A 26,262-nucleotide genomic window follows, 5' to 3' on the forward strand; every position below is an offset into this window, starting at 1 on the left:
ATCTCTCTCTTGCTTGCTCTCCTATGAGGCCAGTTCCCACTTTGCTTTCGACCATGACTGTAAGCTTCCTGGGACCGTCATCAGAAGCGGATGCCGGTGCTATGCTTCGTGTACAGCCTACAGAGCTGTGAGCCAAATAAACCTCTTTTCTCTATAAATTACCCATTCTCAGGTATTCCTTGATAGCAATGTAAATGGACTAACACACCTACCCATTCAATTTATTCTCTCCCCTTGCATCTAACTTCCATTTCTCTTAATTTTTTTCTTACGTCTTTGCCCTTTCCTGGCTCACTCATTTGCTTTTCATTTTTGTACCAATTGATGGTCAGTTCATCAGTAGAATTTCTTTTAAAATTCTGACAATGAAAATTCCAATTTCAAGTTCTCTAGGTTTTTTTTTAATGTTTTTTTTTATTTTTATTTTTAGAGACAGGGTCTCATTCTGTTTCCCAGGCTGGCCTTGAACTCCTGGGCTCAAGTTACCCTCCCACTTTGGCCTCCCAAAGTACTGGGATTACAGGCCTGAGCCACTGCACTTGGCCCATAGGTTTATTCTTTATCATATTTTTATGCTTGTGGTTTGAAATTTATATATAAATGTTATTTCTCTGTTTACATATAATTATTTCGTACCTATATTTATTTCAGGTAACAAATCAAATGGTAACAGCATGTAAAGCATATATTACTGATGGAGGATTAAACCATGTATGGGATCAGGAAACGCCAGTTGTACTGAAGAAAATTCAGGTTTGTAGAAGTACTTTTATTTTCATAAACTAAATCTTTTCCCATCCTGCCCAATTTTACTTTGTTTATTCACAAAATATGTTAACTGAAAAAACTTCCTACAGAGTAGTGTTGAGAATATAAAAAGAATACAATTATTATTATCTATTTCCCTTTATATTTAGTGCTTCTCTTAGGGTATAATTTAATTCTCAACTTCTCCATGGCTGCCTGTGTTAGACTCCTGTGTGCCATTTCATATGCTCCGGACCCTACATCTCATTCCAGCTCATTACAATGAAAATTTTTGCCTTTTTTTGCATTGGTTAGGATTACCATGTATCCTTAAATAGACATAGTAGTAGTTGCCATCCTAATTTTGATCCTGGTTTAGAAGACAATGTTTCTAACATTTCCCCGATTTAGTTGGATGCTTTTGTAAGATTTAAATATATCTTTGATCAGATTAGTTTAGTACCAAGATATATTTTTTAAAGTTATGAATGGGATTTGAAAAATTTTCTTCTGCATATATTTATTGAGATGCTTATAGAATTTTGCTCCTCAGTCTGTTAATGTGATAGATGACATTTTTAGACTTTCTAAAATTAAACTGTCCTAACATTTCTGGGATAAACTCAACTTGGTCGTGGTGTAATTATCTTTTTAAAAAACACTCAAATTCAGTTTACTACAGTTTTGTTTAGGATTTTTGGAAGCTGTATTGGTGAGAGAGAGAACCTGTAATTTTCCTTTCTCCTGCTGACCTTGTCTGTGTTTTTGGCATCAATGTCTCAGAATAAATGGAGGGTGGGGGGAAGTATTTTCTATTTTCTGAAAAAGTTTGTATAAAATTAAAGTGACCTGTTTATTGAAAGTTTGAAAGAAATGGCCACAGCAGGAAGGCTGCATCTGGAAGTGGTTATTGGTCATCTCTGTGTGCAGGTTCCCTGGTCTTCGTAGTGCCGAGGTGTGTGGCTTGAACAGGGAGGTCAAGTGTGAAAAGTGGCCCAGTGCCCTCCACCCAGGATGGGAACCATTATTCCCGCAGGCCTGGTGCTGACTGCCATCCTGGCCAGGGCACTGCTATCACCCTTGCTCTGACCTCTGAACTGGAGGATAAGAAGAGGAAGAACTGCAGTTAGTGTGTCTCAGGGTGAAAACAGTTGATCCCAAGGAGTGGAAAAATCAGGATCATTGTGCAGTTCTTGGACTTAGCCGGGTAAGATACACAGAGACAGATCAAAGTAGCTCATAGAGCAGTGGTTTTAAAACATTGTGGAAAGCAGCCGGTGAACCAATAAAAGAAAGGGATAATGACTACTTCACTTGCATCACTAAAATTATAAAATGTATGACCCGGTGAAAAGAGGAACATTTAACAGTGTAGATCATACATTTGGAAACTCAGTTCCTTCTAAAAGTGAAGCAAGGGACAGTTTCTTTGAAGTGTTTTTCCCACTATTCGAAAATAATTCCAGATGGTCCAAAAAAAGTTTCTAAACCTGGTGTTATGAATTCATCATTTTATTCCTTCTGGTATAGTTTTTATGCTTGGACAGAGTCTTCTTATTTAAATACAGAAGAAAAAAAGCAGAATATTGTAACAAGAGAGGGATTGAAAAGAACAGAGCAACAAGAGCTCAAAGAAAGAAAGAAGAAATGAATTGAAAACATTAGTTGATAATACACATAGCTGTGATACAAGGATAAAAAAATTCAAAGAGCAGAAAGCCAAGGCCAGGCGTAGTGGCTCATGTCTGTGATTCTAGCACTTTGGGAGACCAAGACGGGTGGATCGCTTGAGCCCAGGAGTTCGAGACCAGCCTGGGCAACATGATGAAACCCTGTCTCTACAAAAAACTTAGCCAGGTGTGTTGGTGCACACCTGTAGTCCCAGCAACTTGGGAGGCTGAGTTGGGAGAATTGCTTGAGCCTGGGAGGCTGAGGCTGCAGTGAGGTGAGCCGTGATCTCACCACTGCACTCCAGCTTGGGTGAGAGCAAGACTCTGTTTCAACATTAAAAAAAGAAGAGAAAGCCGAGAAAGAAGCAAGATGGAAGAAGCAATAGGCTAAAGAAAAACGAAGACAATCTGAATTAGAAGCTGCTTGAATAGTTAAACAGAAAGAAGAGGAAGTTAAACAACGAGCATTATTGGCAAAGAAAGGAAAAGATAATCCAGAAAAGAGTCGTTAAAAGGAAAACACAAACCTTCAAAATTCAAGGAAGACCTGAAATCGCTTTTTCTGACAATAAGTGGAGCAGCTTAAAAAGGTGGAAGAAGTGGAAAAACTTTGTGATAGGCTTCAACTAGCAAGTTTAAAGCACTTCAGTGAAATACCTCATCTACAAAAACACTAGGAATGGCTGCTCTGGTAAAAACGGAAGAAACACATGAGCCAATTAGAACAGAGAAAGAGGAAGGGGAGGCTTGTGTGTGACAAGCATCTAAGAATGCAGAGAAATCAACTGTCGAAGGTGGAAAGGGCAGTAAGAATTGGTCAGAGGAGCATTGGTCTGCAGTTACTAATTAAAGCCGTAGGCCCCTTTTCTGCATGAACAAATTCAATATGGGAAGTTATTACCAATTATATGAACACGCATTCTTCTTTTGGAGTCAAGAGAACTTATTGGCAAAAAAAATTGAGCCTCTAAAAACTTGACCCTCATAAAAAAAAGGTGACAAAAAAGGCTTTGGATAATCTTTAAAAGAACATGGAATAGTCTCTCAAGTACATGAAGTAGGCTTCCTTCAGATGCACCTGAAGATGAGGAAAAATAGAGGGAGCAGTGCCTGGCAGGACAAAAGAGGACCTCAAGAAACAATATAAGGAAGTTGTTGAGGTGGTAAAGGCAATGAAATGCCCAGGAGCAACTGCTGAATGCAAATGGAGCTGGGAAATGACTTATGGACAGTCTTTGTTGTGTATGCATTTAAAAACTAAAACTGATCATTGGAGATGCTGAGCACCTTTTCAAATGCCTGCTGGCTATTTGTATGTTTTCTTTTGAGAAATGTCTTTTCAGGTCCTTTGTCCATTTTTAAAATTTTTTTTTTGGGCGGAGTCTCGCTCTGTTGCCCAGGCTGGAGTGCAGTGGCGCAATCTTGGCTCACTGCAACCTCCGCCTCCCAGGTTCAAGCGAGTCTCCCGTCTCAGCCTCCCGAGTAGCTGGGATTACAGATGCGTGCCACCACGCCCAGGTAATTTTTGTATTTTCAGTAGAGACAAGGGTTTCACCATGTTGGCCAGGCTGGTCTTGAACTCCTGACCTCAAGTGATCCTCCTGCCTCAGCCTCCCGAAGTGTTGGGATCACAGGCGTAAGCCACCGTGCCTGGCCTCGTGCTCATTTTAAAATCAGGTTATTTATTTTCTTCCTATTGAGTTGTTTGAGTTCCTTATATATTTTGGGAATAAACTTCTATTAAATAATATGGTTTGCAAATACTGTCTTCCAATCTATAGGTTGTCTCTTCACTCTGTTTTATTTTCTGTGCAAAAGCTTTATAGTTTGATACAATCTCATTTGTTATTTTTGTTTTTGTTGCCTGTACTTTTGGGGTCACGTCCAAAAAATCATTGCCAAGTAGCTTTTCCCTGACATTTTCCTCTAGTAATTTTACAGTTTCAGGTCTTATCTTTACATCTTTAATCCACTTTAAGTTGACTTTTGTATGTCATGTGAAACAACGGTTCAATTTTATTGTTTTGCGTGTGGGTATCCAGTTTTCCTAAGACCATTTATTGAAGAGACTGCCCTTTCCTCATTGTGTGTTCTTGGCACCTTTGTCAGAGATCAGTTGACCATAATGCATGGATTTATTTCTGGGTTCTCCATTCTGTTTCATTGGTCTATGTGTCTGTGTTTATGCCAGTACCATGCTGTTTTGATTACTATAGCTTGGTAGTATATAAAAATATACTACAGTATAAAATCAGGCAGTGTGATGCCTCGAGCTTTGCAAATTAAAAACCACAATGAAGTATCAGCTCACACTTGTTAGAATGCCTACTACAGAAAAAGACAAATGATAGCAAGTGTTGGTGAGGATGTGCATGCTCTTGGTAGGAATGTAAATTAGTGTAGCCATTATGAAACATAGTATAGAGGTTCCCCCCAATATTAAAAATAGAACTACCATATGATCCAGTAATCTCATTTCTGGGTAAATATTTAAAGGAAATGATATAACTGTCTCAAAGAGATATCTGCATTCTTACATTCATTGCAACATTATTCACAATAGCCAAGATATGGAAACAACCTAAGTGCCTGTTGACAGATGAATGGATAAAGAAAATGGGGTATATAGGGTATGTATGTATATATGTATGTGTTTGTATGTGTGTGTGTGTGTGTGTGTGTGTATGGATACATATATATAATGGAATATTATTCAGTCTTTACAAAGAAGGAAATATTGTCATTTTTGACAACATGGCTGAACTTTATTTCATTATGCTAAGTGAAATAAGCCAGACACAGAAAGACAAATACTGCCTTTTTTCACCTATATGTGGAATCTAAAAAAGTCAAACTCTTAGAAGCGGAGGGTAGAATGGTGGTTACCAGGGGCTGGAGAGGGATGGCACAATGACGAGATGTTGGTGAAAGAGTACACATTTTCAGTTATGCAGGATGAATAAATTCTGGAGATGTAATGTACTGTATGATGACTATAGTACACAATACTGTTTTGTTTTTGTTTTTTGAGACAAAGTCTGGCTCTGTTGCTCAGGCTGGAGTGCAGTGGTGCCATCTCAGCTCAATGCAACCTCCAACTCCTGGCCTCAAGCCGTCCTCCCATCTCAGCCTCCCTAGTCACTGGGACTACAGGCATGCACCATGTATTGTATACTTGACATTTCTATGTGAAGTGAGGATGTGCTAATTAGCTTGATTTTGGTAAACATTTCACAATGTATACATCTTTCAAAACATCATGTTGTATACCTTAAATATATACAATTTTTATTTGTCAATTATACCTCAATAAAATTGGAAAAAATAAAACTGGAAATACTGAACAAAAAGCAAGTCTGATAAAAATCATCTGTTAAGCATCTAAGATCGACATTTTCTTTGTGAAAAGATTTTTAATTTCCTGCTTCTCTTTTTTTATAATTAAAAATTTTTAATTATGATAAAAATAGCATAAAATTTACTATTTAAACCATACAGTTCAGTGGCGTTAACTACATTCACAGTGTTTTGCAACCATCACTGCTATCCATTTCAGAATTTTTTCATCATTCTAAACTGAAACTCTGTAGCCATTAAATAATTCCCCAAACTCAGGCCAGACGCAGTGGCTCATGCCTGTAATCCCAGCACTTTGGGAGGCTGAGGCGGGCAGATCACCTGAGGTTAGGAGTTCAAGATCAGCCTGGCCAACATGGTGAAACACCGTCTCTACTAAAAATACAAAAATTAGCTAGGTGTGGTGGCAGCCTCCTGTAGTCCCAGCTACTCAGGAGGCTGGGGCAAGAGAATCACTTGAACCTGGGAGGTGTAGGTTGCACTGAGCCGAGATGGCGCCATTACTCCAGCCTGGGCGACAAGAACAAAAGTCCGTCTCAGAAAAAAAAAAAAAAAATCCCCAAACTCTCTGCCCTAGCCCCTAGTAACTTGTATTGACTGACTGTCTTTATGAATTTGCCTGTTCTAGGTACCTCAAATAAGTGGAATTAAACAATATTTATTATTTTGTGTCTGGTTTATTTCACTTTGTGTAATATTTTCATCTATGTTCTAGCATGTATCAGAATTTGATTCCCTTTCATGGCTGAGTAATATATTCCATTGTATGTATAGTCCATATATTTTTATCCATTCCTCTGCTGATGCACATTTGGTTTGTTACTACCTTTTGGCTATTGTGAATAATGCGGCTATGAACATTTGGTGTGTAAGTATCTGTTTGAGTCCCTGCTTTCAATTCTGCTGGGTGTATTCCTAGAAGGGAAATTGTTGGGTCTTACAGTAATTCTATGTTTAACTTTTTGAGTTCCTGCCAAACAATTTTCCACAGTGGCTGCACCATTTTACGTTTCCACCAGCAATGCAGGAGGGTTCCAATTTCTTCATTTCCTTGCCAACACTTTTTATTTTCTATTATTTTGATAAGAGCCATTCTAATGTGTATGGAGTCAAGTGACATCTCATTGTGGTTTTGATTTGCTTTCCCTAGTGGCTAGTTATGGCTGAGCATCTTTTCATATGCTTATTGGCCCTTTGGATATCTTTGGAGAAATATTTACTCAGGCCCTTTCTCCATTTTTGAATTGGGTTGTTTGGGCTTTTTGTTGTTGTTGTTGAGTTGTAGGATTTCTTTATATATTCTGGATATTAATTCCTTATCATATATATGCTTTGCAAATACACTATTGCTTATTTATCTATTTATTTATTTTGCTTGTTCGTTTTGAAACAAAGCCTCACTCTGTCACCCAGGCTGGAGTGCAGTAGCCTGATCAAGTTCACTGCCTCCTTGACCTCCTGGGCTCAAGGGATCCTCCCACCTCTGCCTCCTAAGTAGCTGGGACCATGGGTGCATGCCATCATGCCTGGGTAATTTTTTTATTTTTGTAGAGACAAGGTTTTGCTATGTTGCCCAGGTGGTCTCAAACCCCTGAGCTTAAGCCATCATCCTGCCTTGGCCTCCCAAAGTGCTGGGATTACAGGCGTGAGCCACCACACCCAGCCTGTTTATTAAAAAAAACTATTTGACTATACTTTCTATTTCTTCTTGAGTCAGTTTTAGTAAGTTCATATTCTTGGGGAATTTCCCCAATTTGTCTAAAATTTGTAACTTATTGACTTAATGTTGATAATATTATCTCACTAATCTTTGTCTTACTATATAAGATGTCTCCTTATTTACTAACATTATTTATCTTCTTTTTGTTTTCCTAATCATTCTTGCTCCCCTCATACCCAGATTCAAAACAACTTATCATCTTCCTAGGAGTTTCTCATTTCTGTTGTTTTTATTGTTACTTGCAGGATTCCATGTTTTTCTCTAGAGTTTCTCTTGTTATTTTTGGGAATAGGAGTCAGAAATTATTCCCCCCAAATTTGCCAATTGGCAGGAACCATAACTCTTTACATAGAATTTAGCAATGTAGTCTCATTATTCTTTTAAGGCCCTAAAGATTACTAGCCATTTACTGACTGAATTAGAAATGGGAACTTGGTTTTCTGAATTCTAGTTCAATGTTTCTATTACATCTGAAATGTTTTCAGCAAACTTTCAGTGTTTGGAATTATTCAGGAATAATTTTTGGATGAGTTGGAGGAAACAATGAGAATTGTTACTCAGAATCTTATCTGAGAACTGTTATTCAGAGCCAACTCATTTAAAATTTTTTTTTATTATACTTTAAGTTCTGGGATACATGTGCAGAATGTGCAGATGTGTTACATAGGTATACATGTGCCATGGTGGTTTGCTGCACGTGCCAACCTGTCATCTACATTAGGTATTTCTTCTAATGCTATCCCTCCCCTAGCCCCTCAAGCCAACTCATTTTTGTTGAATGAGTGAAAAATAATCAGACACCTCAAAGAGAGCAATGATAATTGTTTTGGAGATTGCGATAGAGGAGAGAATGAGGCCAATTATTCTCAAATCTGAATATTTATAGGAATCACTATAGGAGAGCTAGTTAAAAATATAGATTTCTGAGTCCCACTTGCAGAAATTCTGATTTAGTGGCTGCAGTGGGAGAATAACGTCCCCCAAAGATGTCTGTGTGCTTATCCTCAGAACCTATCCATAGGTTATGTTACATATGGCAAGGGGTAATTAAGGTTGCAGATGGAATTAAAGTGCTGATCAGCTGATATGGGGATTACCCAAGGGGGCCCAATGTTTAAGGGTTCTTATGTGGGCAAGAGGAGGCAGAAGAGTCAGAATCTGAGAAATGGCATTATGATAAAGATTTGACTGGCTATTGATGGTTTCAAAAAAGTTTAACATTAACAAAAAAGATTTGGTGTTTAGGAAATGTTAGCTTGACATGATAGTTAATTCCTACTCTACCCAGCAATCTTATTCTCTTTTTTATTTCTATTATGTTCACAAACCAGACCAGTATATCTGTAGTCAAATATTAGGATTTCAGCAATGTACTCATCAAAGACTTTATGACCTTCTTTTGGAAAAATGATTGTCAGATGATAGCTTTGTATGACAGAAACTTCATATTTTATATACCTGCGCATAAAGAATGCTGATTCTAAGATGGGTGCGAACTGAATAGAGATGTCTTGATAGATAATTTCTGGACCTCTTGGGACTTCTAATTAGTCATGAAAATGTAAAAACAAATAGTATAGGGTATGCTTTGATGTAGGATAAGAGTTAAAGGAAAACAGTGAGGATGAATAAAAGTGAGGTTGAAATGAGGATGAAAATATGGTATAAATAAAAAGAACTATACAGATTTTCACAGTTTGATCAGTTCTGTGTGAGGGTAGAGTTTTTGAATTTTCAATTCCTGAACAAATGTCTCACTTTCTTTTCCCCATTTCTTTTACTTTTCTCACAGGACTGCATTTTTCTATTCAAGGAATATCAAACATCTTTTCATAAAACAAGGAAACTGATTTTAGAATCCTCAGGGGAAAAATCTTTTGAGGTTTCAGAAATGTATATATTTGGAAAATTTGAAGCTTTTTGCAAAAGATTGGAGAAGGTAAGCATTGTGCAGTCATCGTACCCCACTCCACACCATACCACACCTTTTTGGTGATTTTGTACTTTATGTAGTGCCATTGAGAATTATTGTTCCTGATCTCTTGTCTCACTATTGTTATGACTCATCTAATATTACTTACAGGTCACTGCATTTTATTACAACTTATTTTTTCATTCCTGGTTACTGCCTTCTGCCAGTAACACGAACACTATGGTCAACTTTCACATCTCTCAAGACCGCATTTTACCTCTACCTATGAAACTTCAACTTAAAAGGCCCTGCTCTTAACCATTATATTAAGCTGAGAAAAAGTGTGAGATGAAATACCTGCAATGCCTGGTAGAAGTCAGTAGCTGTGGAATCTCTGGATGTATAAGCATGTCCTCTTTCTGAGTGAGCCAGTGTATATGGTGTATACATAAACATTGTGTGGGTGATATCTTTGCTGGACAGACATAGGTTTGATTCATTTATTAGGACTGGTTGGGAAGGAGTGGCATTTTTTGGGGGATATAGGCCAGCCCGTATCAGAGACTTCTTGGAGTCATCCTTTGAAAAGTCTGTAAAGATCTCATTTAGGTATTCTTCCCCCAACTTCACTAATTCCCTGGATCCTGCTAGTATTTAGAATCTTGTTAATCATTTGTTGTAAAGTAATGCGAGACATTACGTAGGTTGAAGACCTAGACATGTTTGGAAGCCTATTTTTATTAGTAACTTCCTGATCAAGCCAGGACAGGAAAGTATGAGTAATGAACAGAACCAAGTTGCTCAGTGGGGTCCTTCACACATACTTCTTTGAAGCTGTTTTTTTTAAATTTGTTTCTTTAACAGCTTTATTGAGACATAATTAATATACTATTTACCCACTTAAACTGTATAAGTCAGTGTTTTCTAGTGTATTAACAGGGCTGTGCAATCATTACCACAATCTAATTTTAGAACATTTTCACTCCCACTAAAAGAAACCTTATGTCCATTATCAGTCACACCCTATTCTCTCCTCTCCCCAGTTTTAAGCAACTACTGATCTACTTTCTGTCTCTATAGATGTACCTCTTCTGGACATTTTATATAAATGGAATCATACAATATGTGGTCTTTTGTGGCTACTTTCACTTAGCATAATGTTTTCAAAGCTCATCTATATTATACCATTTTTCAGAACTTTATTCCATTCATCATTGAAGAATATTCCATTGTATGGATAATATCACAGTTTATTTTTCTACTCATCAGTTGATGAACATTGGGATTATTTCCTCTTTTTGGCTATTATGAATAATGTTGCTATGAACATTTGTGTACAAGAGTTTATGTGGGCATATGTTGTCATTTCTCTTGGGTATATGTGCAGAAGTAGAATTGCTAGGTCATATGACAACTCCATGTTTAACTTTTTGTTGATAACCCCAACCATTTGCCAAAGTAGCTGCATCATTTTGCATTCTAACCAGCAAAGTATGAGGTTTATGATTTCTTTTTTTTTTTTTTTTTTTTTTTGAGATGGAGTCTCGCTCTTTCGCCCAGGCCAGAGTGCAGTGGCGCGATCTCGGCTCACTGCAAGCTCCACCTCCTGGGTTCACGCCATTCTCCTGTCTCAGCCTCCCGAGTAGCTGGGACTACAGGCGCCCACCACCGCGCCCAGCTAATTTTTTGTATTTTTAGTAGAGATGGGGTTTCACCGTGTTAGCCAGGATGGTCTCAATCTTCTGACCTCGTGATCCACCCGCCTCGACCTCCCAAAGTGCTGGGATTACAGGCATGAGCCACCGCGCCCGGCTGAGGTTTATGATTTCTTCACATCCTTGCCAACATTTGTTATTATCTGTCCTTTTGAATTTAGCCATTCTACTGGGTATGAAGTGGTATCTCATTGAGGTTTTGATTTGCATTTCCTTGATGGCTAATGATGTGGAGCATCTGTTCATGTGCTTTTGCCCATTTGTATATCTTCTTTGAAAAAACATCTATTCAAATTCTTTGCATATATTTAACTGAGTTATTTGTCTTTTTATTGTTGAGTTGTAGGAGTTCTTTATATATGCTGGGTATAACTTCCTTATCAGATATATGATTTACACGTATTTTCTCTTATTTTTGGGTTATCTTTTCACTTTCTTGATGGTGTTCTTTGAAGTACGATAGTTTTTAATTTTAATGAAGTTCAATTTATCATGTTTTTCTTTTGTTTTCCTTGTGTTTTTGATGTCATATCTAAGGAACTGTTGTATGGGGGTGTTTTATGCACAATAGATTTTTTTAAACATTTTTATTTATTAAATTAAAAAAATTGAGATGGGGTCCTGTTGTGTTACTCAGGCTGAAGTGCAGTGGCATGATCATAGCTCACTTCAACCTTGAACTCCACAGCCTTCTGAGTAGCTGGGACTACAGGCAAGTACCACCATGCCTAGCTAATTAAACTTTTTTTTTTTTTTTTTGTAGAGATGGGGTCTTGCTATGTTGATGAGCTGGTCTTGAACTCCTGGCCTCAAGCAGTCCTCCTTCCTCAGCCTCCCAAAGTGCTGGAATTATAGGCAAGAGCCACTGTGCTCAGCCAATAGGGATTTTTTTGGGGCAAATGTTCAATTAGGCTACTAGCACAAGTCAAATTAATAAATAGGTCTCATTGGTCAGGACAAAGATGCTTAATGTTCTGACTCCACTAGAGCAAAAACCTGGAGGTGGGTCTCGGTTACCCTTATTTTCCTGGAGCCAGAACCCTTGCCCACCTGGGTGCCATTTTGAAATTGGTAGTTTCAGGACTAAACCTTATTAGTGGTAAAGATCTTTGGGGGTGGGTCTAATGCTAAGTAGAATGGTCATCCATCTGTGAAATAGCGCCCAGGAATTCCTCTGACGCTAGAGGAAGTGGTCTGTAATGACCAGCTGCATCAGCTGCACCCACTCTGGTCTCTGGAGAAGCCCTGCCTCTGGTTTGAAGAATGCAACTTCAAGCCACAAGTGCTCAGCAACCAGAGCTAAGGTAGCACCCCCTAGAGGCCTTACCTGAAATGCATCCTGATTTGCTAGGTTATCCCAACTCCTCTGTACTAAAAACCCCTTGACAGACCGGCATCTTTCCCATTGGATAATTGGTGGATGTTGGTCTCCAGACTCTCAAAGGTGGGGCTGTCGAACTTAACCCTGAAGTGTGTCCAGGATTTTACATAATCCACAAGAGGTGGTTATTGAGTTGCCTAAGTGGGCTTCTGATGAGTAGGGTACGGAAGGGGCCACTGTTTGACTACCCTTGTGAACTCTTACACAGATGAAGAGAAGAGCCAGAAGTGTGCACTAAGAGCCTATTAGGGAAGGCCGAGATTCGAAGTCGGAATGACCAAGTGGCAAAGTCAAAGGGCAGACAAGACTGAGGTTGGGGTTGGAGAGCTGAGATTTCAGAGTTAGACAGATATGTTGGCGCCCTTCGAGGAGTAAGTGAAGAGGGCTCTAGTATGTCAGTGTTAGGATGCCTGAAACACATCTTTTTATGGCAGGTATAGACTTGATGGTGCATTGAGTCTTAAATAGCCAGAATGAAATGTGTGCAATAGTCTTTGCTTCTTCCTCTTCCTGCCATGTAAATTTTGGTGAATATTGGTGTTTCGCAGAGCTCTATCTTCAGTTTTGTTTTCTTCTCACCTGAACATTTGTGGGAGAGAAGAGAAAAGGTGGAGAGCTGGTATTGCTGGGGGAGATTTGAGGATCTGGAGCTAGTAGGGGAGGTAGGGTCTCCACTCATGGTGACGCTGAGATGAGGGAATCACAGCAAGTCGAGAACTGGAAAGGGTGCAAGGTTGGTGAGCCGGAGGAGAGACTCCATATTGGTGGTGAGTACTGAGAGATTGAACATTGGTAGAGAGATGTTGAAAAAGCCAGGGCCAGGACAAACTAGCAGGAACATGGTCTTGGTTGATTCCCACAGCTGGCTTTATGTTGCTCTGTGTGGTATGGGGACAGGGGATACACTGGCTAAGTTTGAAGGGCAAGCATGGGACTGACCACCATGTCTGCCTCAGATGACCCCTCATCCAACCAATCAACAAAATAGAGGACATGTTAGTGACAGGAATTTTGTCCTAGTCTCTGGCTGTTGGAGCCAGGTGGTAGAGTAATGAGATAAGGGGTAAAGGAAACAGTCTTAGCAGGTTAGAATAACAGAGCAAGCCAGTAGTAGTTTGCTTTTGCTCTTTAAAGTAGGTGAGTGGAGTATATGTGTTAGGAGGAGACCCAGATAGTTCCTGTATCTATATAGAGCATGCGCAGCATGCTGTAAATTCCAGTGGCCTGTATTTCCTCCACGTTTGGAGTGGCTTCTAGGATGATAATGGTTTTTGGAAGTGTATGGAAATAGTGGAGTAAGAGCAACAAGTTGCTTTGAAAATAGTCCTTCTGGGTGGCCATACACAGGGATTCATGTGAATTCTGCTGACTATGTAGGAGGATCAGTGGTGTTGTCTTCATGGTTGTGTGGTATTCAGAAGATTCTCTGAAAACAGGTTTATTCCCTTTCAGGCCATTGGACAAAGGGGCCAGCCCTGGAGAGCACTGAGCATTGTTCTCTAAAGCAGACGTCAAAATGGGGAAGAGTAAGGAAGGAGTAGCCTGTGGACATGAATTTTTTGTTTGTTTGTTTTGGTGAAGTAGGTGGTGTCAGGTTGAGACAAAGACTGCCGTTTCTGAAATAAAGTCCATTGTGAGGGTTTCCCAGGTCTCACCAGGGGTCGGGAATGATTGCTGCCATTATTCAAGCTTCTTGGGCCAGTCTTTTATTACCTGAACGCAGGCGTCAATGAGGGAACACAGCTGGATATGTGCTAATGTTAATTATCAGAACTATAGTGAGGGCCAAAAAGCATGGTAGAGCTTTTGAGTCCAGTAATCCAGTGAAATGATTTTCAGAAAATCCTCAAGAGACCGCAGGATGAAGCTATTTAGTCAAGTTCCCCACCACCCTTGAAAGACAAGGTGATTAAACTCTGAAAAACGTTGTGAACTCTCTCTGGATATGATAGAACATCTTCTGTCTTAGTCTAAGAGTAAGAATGACGGGTGACAGAGATTTGTCTTCTGTTTTATCTCCTCTGGTTGGTTTTAGCTAGATTATTCTAGGTCCTGTTTAGTGGTTTGTCTTTTATATCAATGATTCATTAAGGGCTTATTTTAGGGAAGTTGCCTGCTATCTCATTTAAAAAAACAAAATAATATTTCTCTTTTTAAGATTACAGAAATGATAACTGTTGTGCAAACATATTCAACCTTGAGTAATTCTACCATAGAAGGAATAGATATTATGGCAATAAAATTCAGAAATATATACCAAGGGGTTAAGAAAAAGCAATATGACATTCTGGATCCAAGAAGGACAGAATTTGACACAGATTTCTTAGATTTCATGACAAAAATCAATGGTTTAGAGGTAAGTAATTATACCTACTTTTACTTAATAAAGCTGAAAAGTAGTCAGTAGTACTATCTGGTACTTTTTGTAAATATTCACATATAGTAAGTGTTTCTATATTTATGATTTATTTTAAGTTCCTCTTTCACATTGACCAAACATATTTGCACTGGGAGTAACTTTTAAACTATTCCACTAAAGGATTTTTTTTGAATGAATAATGAGCATATCCAATAAAAGACATCAGAGAGTAACTAGAAGCCCAAAGGGCTTTTATAGCTAGGATTAGGATTCTTTTTTTTTGAGGCAGAGTCTCACTGTGTTGCCCAGGCTAGAGTGCAGTGGAGCGATCTCGGTTCACTGCAACCTCCACCTCCTGAGTTCAAGTGATTCTCCTGCCCCAGCCTCCCAAGTAACTGGGATTACAGGCACGTGCCACCATGCCTGGCTAATTTTTGTATTTTTAGTAGAGACGGGGTTTCACCATGTTGGCCAGGCTGGTCTTGAACTCCTGACTTCAGGCGATTCACCCACCTTGGCCTCCCAAAGTGCTGGGATTACAGGCATGAGCCACTGCACCCGGCCTCATTTTTAATATACATTAATATTTGTATTTGCTTCTTGTGCCGAGGAGCCAATATTATTTTTCCAGCTCAAGAGAGCATTTGTAAACGTTATTCTTTATCAAGTGTGATGAGATTTGAGAACAGATTAGGAAGATGGATCACTCTCCCTGTGGCCTTATGCTTTATGCCTGCATTATCTCTGCAGCTATAGAGGGCAGCTCTGAAGAGGCATTCATATCCTGTGTGTCATAGATTAAGGGACACCAGATGGATGAAGGGTAGTCAGAAAGTATGTCAGACAAGACTGTAAGATGTTTTTCTCTCACCTTTTGGGCTATATGACCTCAGTTACTCTCTACTGTTAACTGAAACTACTGTTAACCTACGTTTAGCCCAAGGGAATGGTCTCCTCTTGCTGCAGAATTTCCTGAAGACACAAGCAGGGATAAGAATATACTTTGTACACTTTTTAAGTCTGATATCCTTGCCATGAAAGTGAGAAAAATCAGATGTTTTTCTCATGTATTTAAAAAATTCTTTAAAAACTACATTACATGTAACCTGGGCAATATAAATACATAAGAAAGATCCTAAAATTCTACCACTCTAACGATAACATGTTTTGTGTTTTGGCATAGATTTCCTTTCAGTTTTTGAAAGTCAGACTCTTTGATATGAAGATATGTTATATTTTAATTATTACTTTTAGTGTTTGGCTGGTTAGGTAGGGTGGAGTTTACTTCCAAAATGCTTCGAAAGTTAAATCTTCATGGCAATGGGAATTTTTGAAAAACTTGTTATCTCTTAAATTATTTTTATGATTTATTAAGAAAAATTATATGTTATAAAGGCTTTATTGTGGTCTTAGATTCAAATTTTAGCTTTCAGTAAATTACAGCAATATTAATCTTTTAATAGTTAAATAATTTACTTGAGGCATCAGTGTTTCAATTTTTCTTCCTTTTCCAATGTTTGATTCATGGGTGTGGTATGTATTAATAGACCATACCAATATGATCTATACATACAAATAATTTGCAAAGAATGGTTCAGTTCCATCTTTTGCATACTGGGAGTTTGGAGTTCACTGTTAGGGATGGTGGGAATATTTATTTATTTATTTATTTATTTATTTTTATTTTTATAGAGACGGGTTCTTGCTATGTTGCCCAGGTTGGTCTTGAACTCCTGGCCTCAAGCGATCCTCCCATCTCCCCCCACAAAAGTATTGAGATTACATGCATGAGCCACCACTCTGGGCCAATGGTGGGACTCTCGAAAGAACATTTTCTACTTCTTGTACTTCCTTAGCAGTGGCAAAGAGGTTTCTGAGAGCAGCAACGTCAGAAAATGTCATCTGCTGACCCTGGTGTCTGTATCGTCATTACACTACTCTAATACCTGAAGTTCTATATATCCCAAAGAAAAATGCTTGTAAAGGACCTTCACTCCTTTTGTAAATTCTCTAGATCAGAAATATCCAATTGGTAATGACCTGCAAAGGCAAACCACATGTCACTTTAATTTTTCTAGTAGCCACTGAATGAAAGTAAAAAGAAGCAGGTGCAATTAATTTTAATAAAGACTCTGTTCAACCCAATATGTTAAATATTTTAACATGTCATTAATATGAAATTATTAATGAGATATATTGCATTCTCTTTTTTGAACTAAGTCTTTGAAATCTGGCATGTATTTTACATTTGCAGACATCTTGCTTCTAAGTAGTGACATTTCAAGTGCACAGTAGCCACATGTGGCTGAAGTCCATCATACTGGGTGATGCAGTTCTTGATAAGCTTAGATGGTAGATGTGTTTGAGGCTTGAGGCTATCTTAATTCTGTAGGGAAGGCATTAATTGTTGTTAAACAAAACCAATCTCTTTAACACCAAAAATCATTTAAATATTAATATTTTATTTTAGGTACAAATACAGGCATTTATGAACAGTAGTTTTGGGAAAATCTTATCTTCTCAGCAGGCTCTTCAGCTACTTCAAAGGTATTCATAACACTTTAAGCAGTGTAGTTTCTAGGGAGATAACTTTAAATCTGAAAATACAATTTCAAATTAAGATGTTGTTGGAAATCCCTCCTGCATAAACCTTAAAACTTACAAACATAAACCTTTCAATTACCACTAAATAGACCGGTAAAAATTTGAAATAAAGAATGATATGTTCTAACTGCATGTTTTTTGGTAGCAGAAAGTCTTTCAACAAGAAAATAAAATGATTTCTCATATTTCCCCTCCCTGCCCCCAGCCATGCAATATGTTTGTGGTTAATTTTATAGGTATTGTTGGAAAGGGAACAAATAATGTTTACTTCTACATACTGAAAGAATTTCTGAAAGTGAGATTATCTAAGAGTAATAGATTCCTAAACTTTCCATTTTCCCTCCTGAGGGCTCCTGCACCTTAATAAAAAGTTGTGTATACTTAAGGTGTACGACATGGTATTTTTAAATATGTAGTGAAATGGTTACTACAACCAAGCCAAATAACACATTCATCATCTCACCGAGTTATCTGTCCCCCACATTTTTTTGTGGTATGAGCAGCTGAAATCTTCTCTCCTTTAGCTTCCTTTCCCTCTATCCTAACAGCATTACTCTCTCAAAGGGCGAGGAATCCCAGATTAGAGGGCTGAGTGGGACTAGAAGCCTTTCCCTTTCAGCACAGGGAGGGCTCAAGACCTGTGTCAGGGACGCTTGTGGAACTCTTCCCTGAGAGCCAGCGGATCTAGGGTTGGGTCTGGCTTTGCACGGTTCCACGGCTGTAATGATGGAGACCTGGTGAGACCATTGTAAAGAAAGTCAAAACAGAAATAACATGATTTTGACATGCGACAGTACTGCACAGATGGCAGGTACCATTTTCTTGGCGATTTCTGTCTCTCTCTCTCTCTCTCTCTCTCTGCCTCTCTCTTTCTGTCTCTGTCTCTCTCTTTTTACCTGCAGTATGCTGGTGTCAATTCATTTTATTACCAGAATGTTGTAGTTTTTAGTATTTCCTGTGTGTCATTCAGTCTCTGAATGGGAGTGACATTTAGCTGACAAAGTTGTTCTTATGATTATGGTTATATGGTTATATGGAATTATATGGAATTAACACTGGCAGAGGGAGGGTCAGTGTGTTCTCTTCCATCTTTGCTAAGCCATCTCCTCACTCATCTTGTAATCTGTTTGTCATTTTCTCAGGGTGTCTTACTTGAATCCCCAGACTTGTCTAGGTCTCTCTTAGTTATAGGCATTTCTGACCCATTTGTAATTTAAATAATTATTTTTGTTACTCTTGGCAGATGTCTGTCTTTTCCATAAGATAACTGTAGATTCCAAGAGAGCTAGGACTGTACCTCCTATCTTGTTCATTGCTTTATCCTAGGACAATGAATGAGGGCTGGTATGAATATTTGTCAAATGAATGAATGGATGGTTAATATCACAGCAGTTCTTAAGTGTATTTCTCGTTACTTTTTAATCATTCAGCTTCAATTACTTTTAGGTTTCAGAAGCTGAACATTCCCTGTCTTCAATTAGAAATAAACCACACAATAGAGCGTATTCTTCAGTACTATGTGGCTGAACTTGATACTACTAAGAAGGCAAGTGTCATGTTTATAAATAAAATGGTGCTTTAGTGCAAAAAGAAAAAAAATCTGAAAATATTTGCCATCATTGTCTCATGCCAAGCTTTTCAGAGTGATTCTTTCACTGCTAAGGAGCATTGACGCTCCCTTCTGTGTGGGAAGGTGCTTGACAGTGTATATTGCTGGACAGCCAGATTTACACCTCTTTGCTCTGATCTTACCAGTTATCCCACCATCATTTATTGAATAGGAAGTCCTTTTCTCATTGCTTGTTTTTGTCATTACTGATTATATACCCAAAGGAATATAAATCGTTCTGTCATAAAGACACGTGCACGCATATGTTCATTGCAGCACTATTCACAATAGCAGAGATATGGAATCAACCCAAATGCCCATCATTGGTAGGCTGGTTAAAGAAAAGGTGGTAGATACACCGTGGAATATTATGCATCCAAAAAAAAAAATGAATGAGATCACGTCCTTTGCAGGAACATGGATGAAGCTAGAGGCTATTATCCTAAGCCAACTAGTGCAGGAACAGAAAACCGAATACCACATGTTCTCACTTATAAGTGGGAGCTAAACATTGAGTACACGTGGACACAAAGAAGGGAACAGTAGACCCTGCAGCCTACTGGAGGGTGGGAGAAGGGAGAGGATCAGGAAAAGGAACTAATGGACACTAAGCTTAACACCTGGGTGATGAAAAAATCTGTACAACTAATCCTCATGACACAAGTTTACCTATATAACACAAACAAACGTAACCCTGAACTTAAAATAAAAGTTAAAAAAAAAACTATATTATTGCCACTGTTTTCTGGTGTGTGTATGGCAAAGCCCGTTTAAGTTAGTATTTTTGCCTATAGAAATATGGGCTCTAGATACTATTATGACAGATATTAATATGTAGCTATGTGCTCCTTTTGAATACCTCCTTGAAATTTGGGATAAGGGCAGAAAAAAAATACACGTAATAGGAAATAAAGGTGAAGAGAAAATTAAGTGTCGTATATGGTCAACATCATTGTTTCAAAGTCTCAGGTTACCTCGGATGTGCATTTACATATTTATTGACTACCTACTGTATATAAAACATGAATAATGATAAAATAATACAAATATAGCTGTATATATTTTTTGCCTTCTCCCTTGTATTGAATTCAAACATTAACATCAGATTTTTAATTACAGCTTTATCATTCTCAGAAAGATGACCCCCCTCTTGCTCGCAACATGCCCCCTATAGCAGGAAAAATACTCTGGGTGAGGCAGCTCTATCGCCGGATAAGTGAGCCCATCAATTATTTCTTTGTAAGCCAAGAATTAAATTTTAATATGTGGATTTTGGTTGTTTTAATATAACAAATATATTGTATCCCATAATATTTGTGTGCACTAAAGTAGCCAACAATGAGCCAATTCTTTTACCAGGCAAGGAAAATTTAGTTTATAAATATACTTGAGAGAGACAAAGTCAATTCCTTCAGGTTTAGTAGATAAGCCAGTCTAATTACAGTTATCTCAAAGTCAGTGAATCTTATAATTTTATGTCTTTTAATAACACAGGATGCTTTGTAAAGCCTTTGAAAAAATAAAAATAAAAAATGTGAAAACACAGTAAAGTACAGGCCTAGCACAGAAGCTTACTTCTGTGTATGGGCAGATAGGTCACTGATATATACTCAGTGAAGGTGAAGATAAACCCAAAGAGTGTATTCCTGTATGAAGAACTGCCACTGAGAGCGGAATATGATACAGTTGATTCATTCTCTATGTCCTTAAGATTATTAGATTTCTGAAAAACAGGACAGTCTTGGGCCCTGTTGGCATTCTGAAACTGCCAGTTTGTCTTTTCTTTGTCCTTATTATTTTCTTAAATTTTATTTAAGAGACAGAGTCACAAGGCAGAGTTGGTTTGCTTGATCTCGTGTCTTTTGCTTAAATATAGAACAACATAACTACAAAACAGTAGTTTTGCAAGTAATTGTATTATTTAAGCATTATTAAATATGAAGATTCTGTTGTTTCTCTTTTGCTGCCATCATTTGTGTCATTGTTCTGAATATTTAAAAAAAATTAAAACCCTGAGTCCCTACTCGGGGGACTCAGTTGCTGATTGACTTTGTGGTGGGAGGGCAGAGATTGCCCTGTTTGACATGTGAATCGAAACCTAAATCTTTTGATTTTTACATAAAGAAATTTTATTTATTTTTTAAATATTTATTTATTTATTAATTATGGAGTTTTGCTCTCTCGCCCAGGCTGGAGTGCAGTGGCGCAGTCTTGGCTCACTGCAACCTCCGTGTCCTGGGTTCAAGCGATTCTCCTGCCTCAGCCTCTGGTGCAGCTGGGATTACAGGCACCTACCACCATGCCTGGCTAATTTTTTTGTATTTTTACTAGAGACGGGGTTTCACTATGTTGGCGAGGCTGGTCTCCAACACCTGACCTCAGGTGATCCACCTGCCTTGGCCTCCCAAAGTGCTGGGATTACAGGTGTGAGCTACGGCACCCGGCCAAGAAATTTGATTTTTATCGTTTGATACATGGTTACCTTTTTTTGTGTGCTGGAATTTAGGAATCTGCCCTGTTATTCATGGTTCAAGGAACATCAGTCAATTATATCTTGTCCAGAACAGTGGGATGGGATCAGAAAAGGAGGTAGAGACACTGAATGCCTGGGGCAGGCTGTGGGGCTGGAGACCTCTCTCTTTCTAAACCCTTTCTTTCCTTTTCCAGTCTTCCCTCTATATGCTGATAATGTTTTCTTACTTCGGCTTCTTGCTGATATGGCCTTCCCCATCTCTGTTTTACTGTGAGGCAGAATCTAAACTGGTAGCATAATTATTTGATATCATTTTACATATAAATACTTTCCTTATTTGGATAGAAAAACATTCAGCAATCTTTTAAAGTAAATCTTTCTTTTCCCTTAAAAAAACAGAAAAACTCAGACATTTTATCAAGTCTGGATGGTAAAGCTGTCATCCGTCAGTATAACAAGATCTCCTACGTGCTGGTGGAATTCGAGGTGGTCTATCACACAGCCTGGATGAGGGAGATTTCACAGTTACATTACGGTGTGTATAACACTGCCATGAGCCTACAAAGTAGGGATTAGGTGATTTTGAATGAGTTAATAGTTCTGGAGAACTTTTTCCATCCCTTCCACGTCATCTTAGGATAGCTACAATTTAGATTTAGGGATGCTACAGTGGTTTATTTGTTTACAGTTGTTAATAATATTCTGATTTTATAAGTGAAAATGATCATAACCTTGAAGATGACATACTTAACTTAGGACTTTCCACTGAAAACCAGTATTTGAAAGTGAAAATATCTTTAGGGATTCTCCAGACTTTATGAAGGTGTTCATATTCAGTTGTATCATGGTATAGATTCAAATCTCAGTCCCATTCTGGGGAGAAAAAATTGCATCCTGCCTTCCTTCCTCTCTCCCTGCTTCCCTTCTTTCCTGTGTCCCTCCTTTACTTTCTCCCTTTTTTTATTACTGAATTTAATTTCAGGTTTGAGTTCCAGTAAATGAAGCATTTTAGTGCACTGTGTCTGCATGCCTCTGAGGGGAGGGCTTATGTGTTGCCAAGGCTTTGGGCAGAGTTAAATGTGAGATGGGATGGTTCTTAGCCATCATCCAGCCCTCCGGGATGTTGTTTTTGTGTGGGCTCAATGGTTGATCAGTTCAGATTCCTGCTTTGTCTCATCTTAACCTTAAGCTCTTAGTCATGATCTCAACCCTAAACTCTTATATGTGACCTTGGTGGACCCCTTACCGAGTCCCTTGGTAGAAAGGTTTCTCCCTCCCAAACCAGCGTCTCCACCTCAGCAGAGCACAGCATTGCAGGCGCAGGAAGCACAAGTTCTGCAGGTGGGTTGCTGGAACGATGGTGAGAGGAGTCACTCCTACTTCTGCCTCTTGGTTCCAGAACTCATGTATTTTAGCTGTGTGGGGACACAGCACTTATCTACAGGCCATTGATTCACAGCATACCTGCATCCTAGAGGAGAGTGCCCCAGCTCCCGCAGGGTATCGTCCCTAACAGGAACCGTAGGTAAGCCTTTAATCAGCCACTTTTATCAGGCCAGCTGTTTTTGGGTGCTGTGCTATATGGTAGGACCCTGTGGACTCTAAAGAAAGCCTGTTTATGGAGCAGAACTCTCAAAGGAGCTTCGAGAGGAGCTTAAAATTCAGACTATGGAAAAAGGCAAAAGAGAATTTTTAACAACTGAAGCATATACTGGTTTTGTTTTGGTTCTACAATGCCATGCACTTAATTTTCTCCTGGTGGTTTTTCTGCCCCCAATGCACTTTCTGTTATCTGCACATATTCAAAAACAAGCTCGACAGTCACCTGTTTCATACAGCCTTTCCTTATTCTTTTTGGCAGAAAATTCCAGAGCCCACCACGTACTTTATCTGTAGCTCTTTCTCATGACACTTGCTGCTTTATAGATCTACCTTGTGTCCCCTGCACATTCTAAGGTTACCCTCTATGTCTGTTTCATCTGATATCCTTTAAAAAATGGTCATAGCTAACATTTATACAGTGCTCACCGTGTGCCAGGCTTTGTCTCAGCACATTACAGTATAATTAGGATTAAAATTACTTTAATCCTAACAGCAACCCTACAAGGAACTATTATTAGCCTTGTTTTACAGATGAGAAAACTGAGGCACTGACACATTAAGTGGCTTGCCCAAGATCACACAGCTCATTCAAATTCAGATAGTCTGGCTCCCAAATCTGTTTTCTTAGCCATTATACTATACTGTTTCTAACAGTGACAAGAATGATGCCAGGCATGCTTGGGGGCTCTTAAAATATTTAAAAAATGTCCAATAAGTAGACATTAGACAATCTTGATGAGTAATAATTTTATCAAGTTTTCAGAAGAGTTTATTCCCCTTGAGAACATCAGTTGGCCCCTATTGGGTGCAGTATACTCATTGCAGTGGATTGATGCCCAGGAGAAGTGATCACATATAAACAATATGAAGTAGAATTCTTTCATACTGTCAATGTGAAGTAGAATTCTTTCATGTTTTTTCACAAGGAAAACCAACAATCAGTAGAATTCTTTAACTTCTTTCATTTCATTTCAGAAATGAATTGCTCTGGAAGGCGTCCATTGTCCTAGTGATGTGACTGTACTTGGCCACATAGGAGCTTGTAGTAATAATTGGATATGTAGCATCAACCTCCTTTAGTTGGTTGCTCTGTAAAGTTTCTCTGATGGTGATTCACATAGGATGAAATGCTCATCTTGTCCCGGAGCAGACTTCCTGGCTGTCCTTATTGGTCTGTTTTAGTTGTCTTGAACTTTTTGTCTTTTCAAGCAAGCTCAGTACAGTTTCAAGGAAGACAGATTTAAATGTTCAAAAGTTCTTTTGGAATTTCCTTGGTAGGATAAGTGATTTATTTATTTATTTTTATTTTACTTTAAGTTCTGGGATTTCTGCACCTATCCACCCGTCATCTAGGTTTTAAGCCCTGCATGTGTTAGATACTTTGTCCTAATACTTTCCCTCCCCTTGCTCTCCACCCCCTGACAGGCCCTGGTGTGTGCTGTTCCCCTCTCTGTGTCCATATGTTCTCATTGTTCAGCTCCCACTTATGAGTGAGAACATGTGGTGCTTGGTTTTCTGTTAGGATAAGTGATTTCTAACCCATCTTAAAAAGATTCTAAATGAGTTGGATAAAATTTTAAGTTGAAATTGTCATTTAGGTTGAAAACCTGCATCATTAAGGGCCATATCAAGACTAATTTTATCTGATGAGTAACAGTCAACTAACTTCAAAGAGATACACAAACTATTTTATTTTACTAGAAGTTTGATGTGGCCACATTCAACCAAACAATGTGAGGTTTGGAAGATTTGGTGATTGTGATAAAATTCTCATGTTAGTAGTGTTTGTTAATGCAAGATGTAATTCAAACTAGCACATGCTAATAAGTGTTTTATTATTATGCCTGTAGAAGTTCTTCATGTTAAGCTAACAAATAATCTAAGGCTACCCAGTAAGAACTGCTTGGGCTTATGTATTTCAATTCATAATAAAATAGATATCTGAAAATGCTTGTTTATATGAATGATGTTTATGTCAGATGTAGTGTAAAACATCCTCCCTCCATTCTAGGAGTTCACAACTCAATGGTATTTAATAAATATTTCTTACTGATTTTGAGCCTAATTATCAGAAATTCAGGATGGAGATTTAATTTAAATAAACCTCTTTAAAGAAGGCAGTTTGAGATCTGAGTGGGAAAGAGTTTGAAATGAGGTGGGGCATCTTTTGTGATTCTAACCATCTTCTGGTGCTTTCTCAGGGGTGAAGTCATAATCCGTAAGATAAACTAACATAGATCTTTTCAACCCACTCAGAAAAATATTGCGATTCATAGCACAAAGCACCATTCTTGGTCAATGTTTCTCTCCCTGGATCTGATTTTATGGCTTTGCAGTCACTCTTCATTCATTTATCTTAATTTTGAGTATTCACTATTTGCCAGATGCTGTGCCTTAGCACCTGGGGCATCCAAAACATTTCCTTTGCCCTCAAGAAGTTAGTAGTCCAGGGGGCAAGACAGAAATATAAACAGAGCTGGAAGCAGAAAGGAAATTCAGAATGAGTAATGTCAATCATTATTTATTTGTAGCTTTACAAGCCACGCTTTTTGTGCGACATCCAGAAACAGGGAAGTTGCTGGTTAATTTTGATCCCAAAATTTTGGAAGTTGTTCGGGAAACTAAGTGTATGATAAAAATGAAGTTGGATGTACCAGAACAGGCAAAGAAGTTGCTAAAATTGGAAAGTAAATTGAAAGCAGACAAACTGTATTTGCAGGTAAGATAGATTATGTTTTCCAGGTAAGATAGATTATGTTTTCTAATTATTTTTGAAGGAGTTTTTGGTAAAATATATATATATATATATATATATATATATATATATATATATCCTTGCAGTAATGCTTCATGGCATTGAGGGTAAATTTGTTAATATGTTGATTCTTGATAGAATTAAAATACTGACTTGCAAACCAAAGAAAAGATTGGAAATGGAAAGCAAAAAGTGAGAAGATTATCAGAAATCAGATTTAGGTTTCTGGATAATGACAGTGACAAAATAGCAAGTTTCAAAAACTATTCTTAATATAATTTTATAGATCTTGTGCATTAAATTTTATAATATACTTATCCTAGAATATTTATAAGATATAAATTAATAAAGTAGGGTG

At 38.2% G+C, this 26,262-nt stretch overlaps 1 protein-coding gene and 1 pseudogene across 1 annotated transcript in view; both read left to right on the forward strand.

Moving 5' to 3' along the window:
• Nucleotides 1-26,262, forward strand: part of DNAH8 (dynein axonemal heavy chain 8) — a 317,387-nt gene that overhangs the window by 48,413 nt on the left and 242,712 nt on the right. Inside the window, exons 11-18 of the mRNA XM_030796747.1 lie at nucleotides 652-753; nucleotides 9,287-9,433; nucleotides 14,661-14,858; nucleotides 17,332-17,408; nucleotides 18,912-19,011; nucleotides 20,194-20,313; nucleotides 21,947-22,082; nucleotides 25,681-25,868. Of these exons, the coding sequence (XP_030652607.1) occupies nucleotides 652-753; nucleotides 9,287-9,433; nucleotides 14,661-14,858; nucleotides 17,332-17,408; nucleotides 18,912-19,011; nucleotides 20,194-20,313; nucleotides 21,947-22,082; nucleotides 25,681-25,868 (1,068 nt within the window). The remainder of the gene's footprint in view (nucleotides 1-651; nucleotides 754-9,286; nucleotides 9,434-14,660; nucleotides 14,859-17,331; nucleotides 17,409-18,911; nucleotides 19,012-20,193; nucleotides 20,314-21,946; nucleotides 22,083-25,680; nucleotides 25,869-26,262) is intronic.
• LOC105737659 lies at nucleotides 1,621-3,388 on the forward strand (annotated as a pseudogene).

Source organism: Nomascus leucogenys, chromosome 17 (assembly GCF_006542625.1).
Source record: "Nomascus leucogenys isolate Asia chromosome 17, Asia_NLE_v1, whole genome shotgun sequence".
Taxonomy (NCBI): domain Eukaryota; kingdom Metazoa; phylum Chordata; class Mammalia; order Primates; family Hylobatidae; genus Nomascus; species Nomascus leucogenys.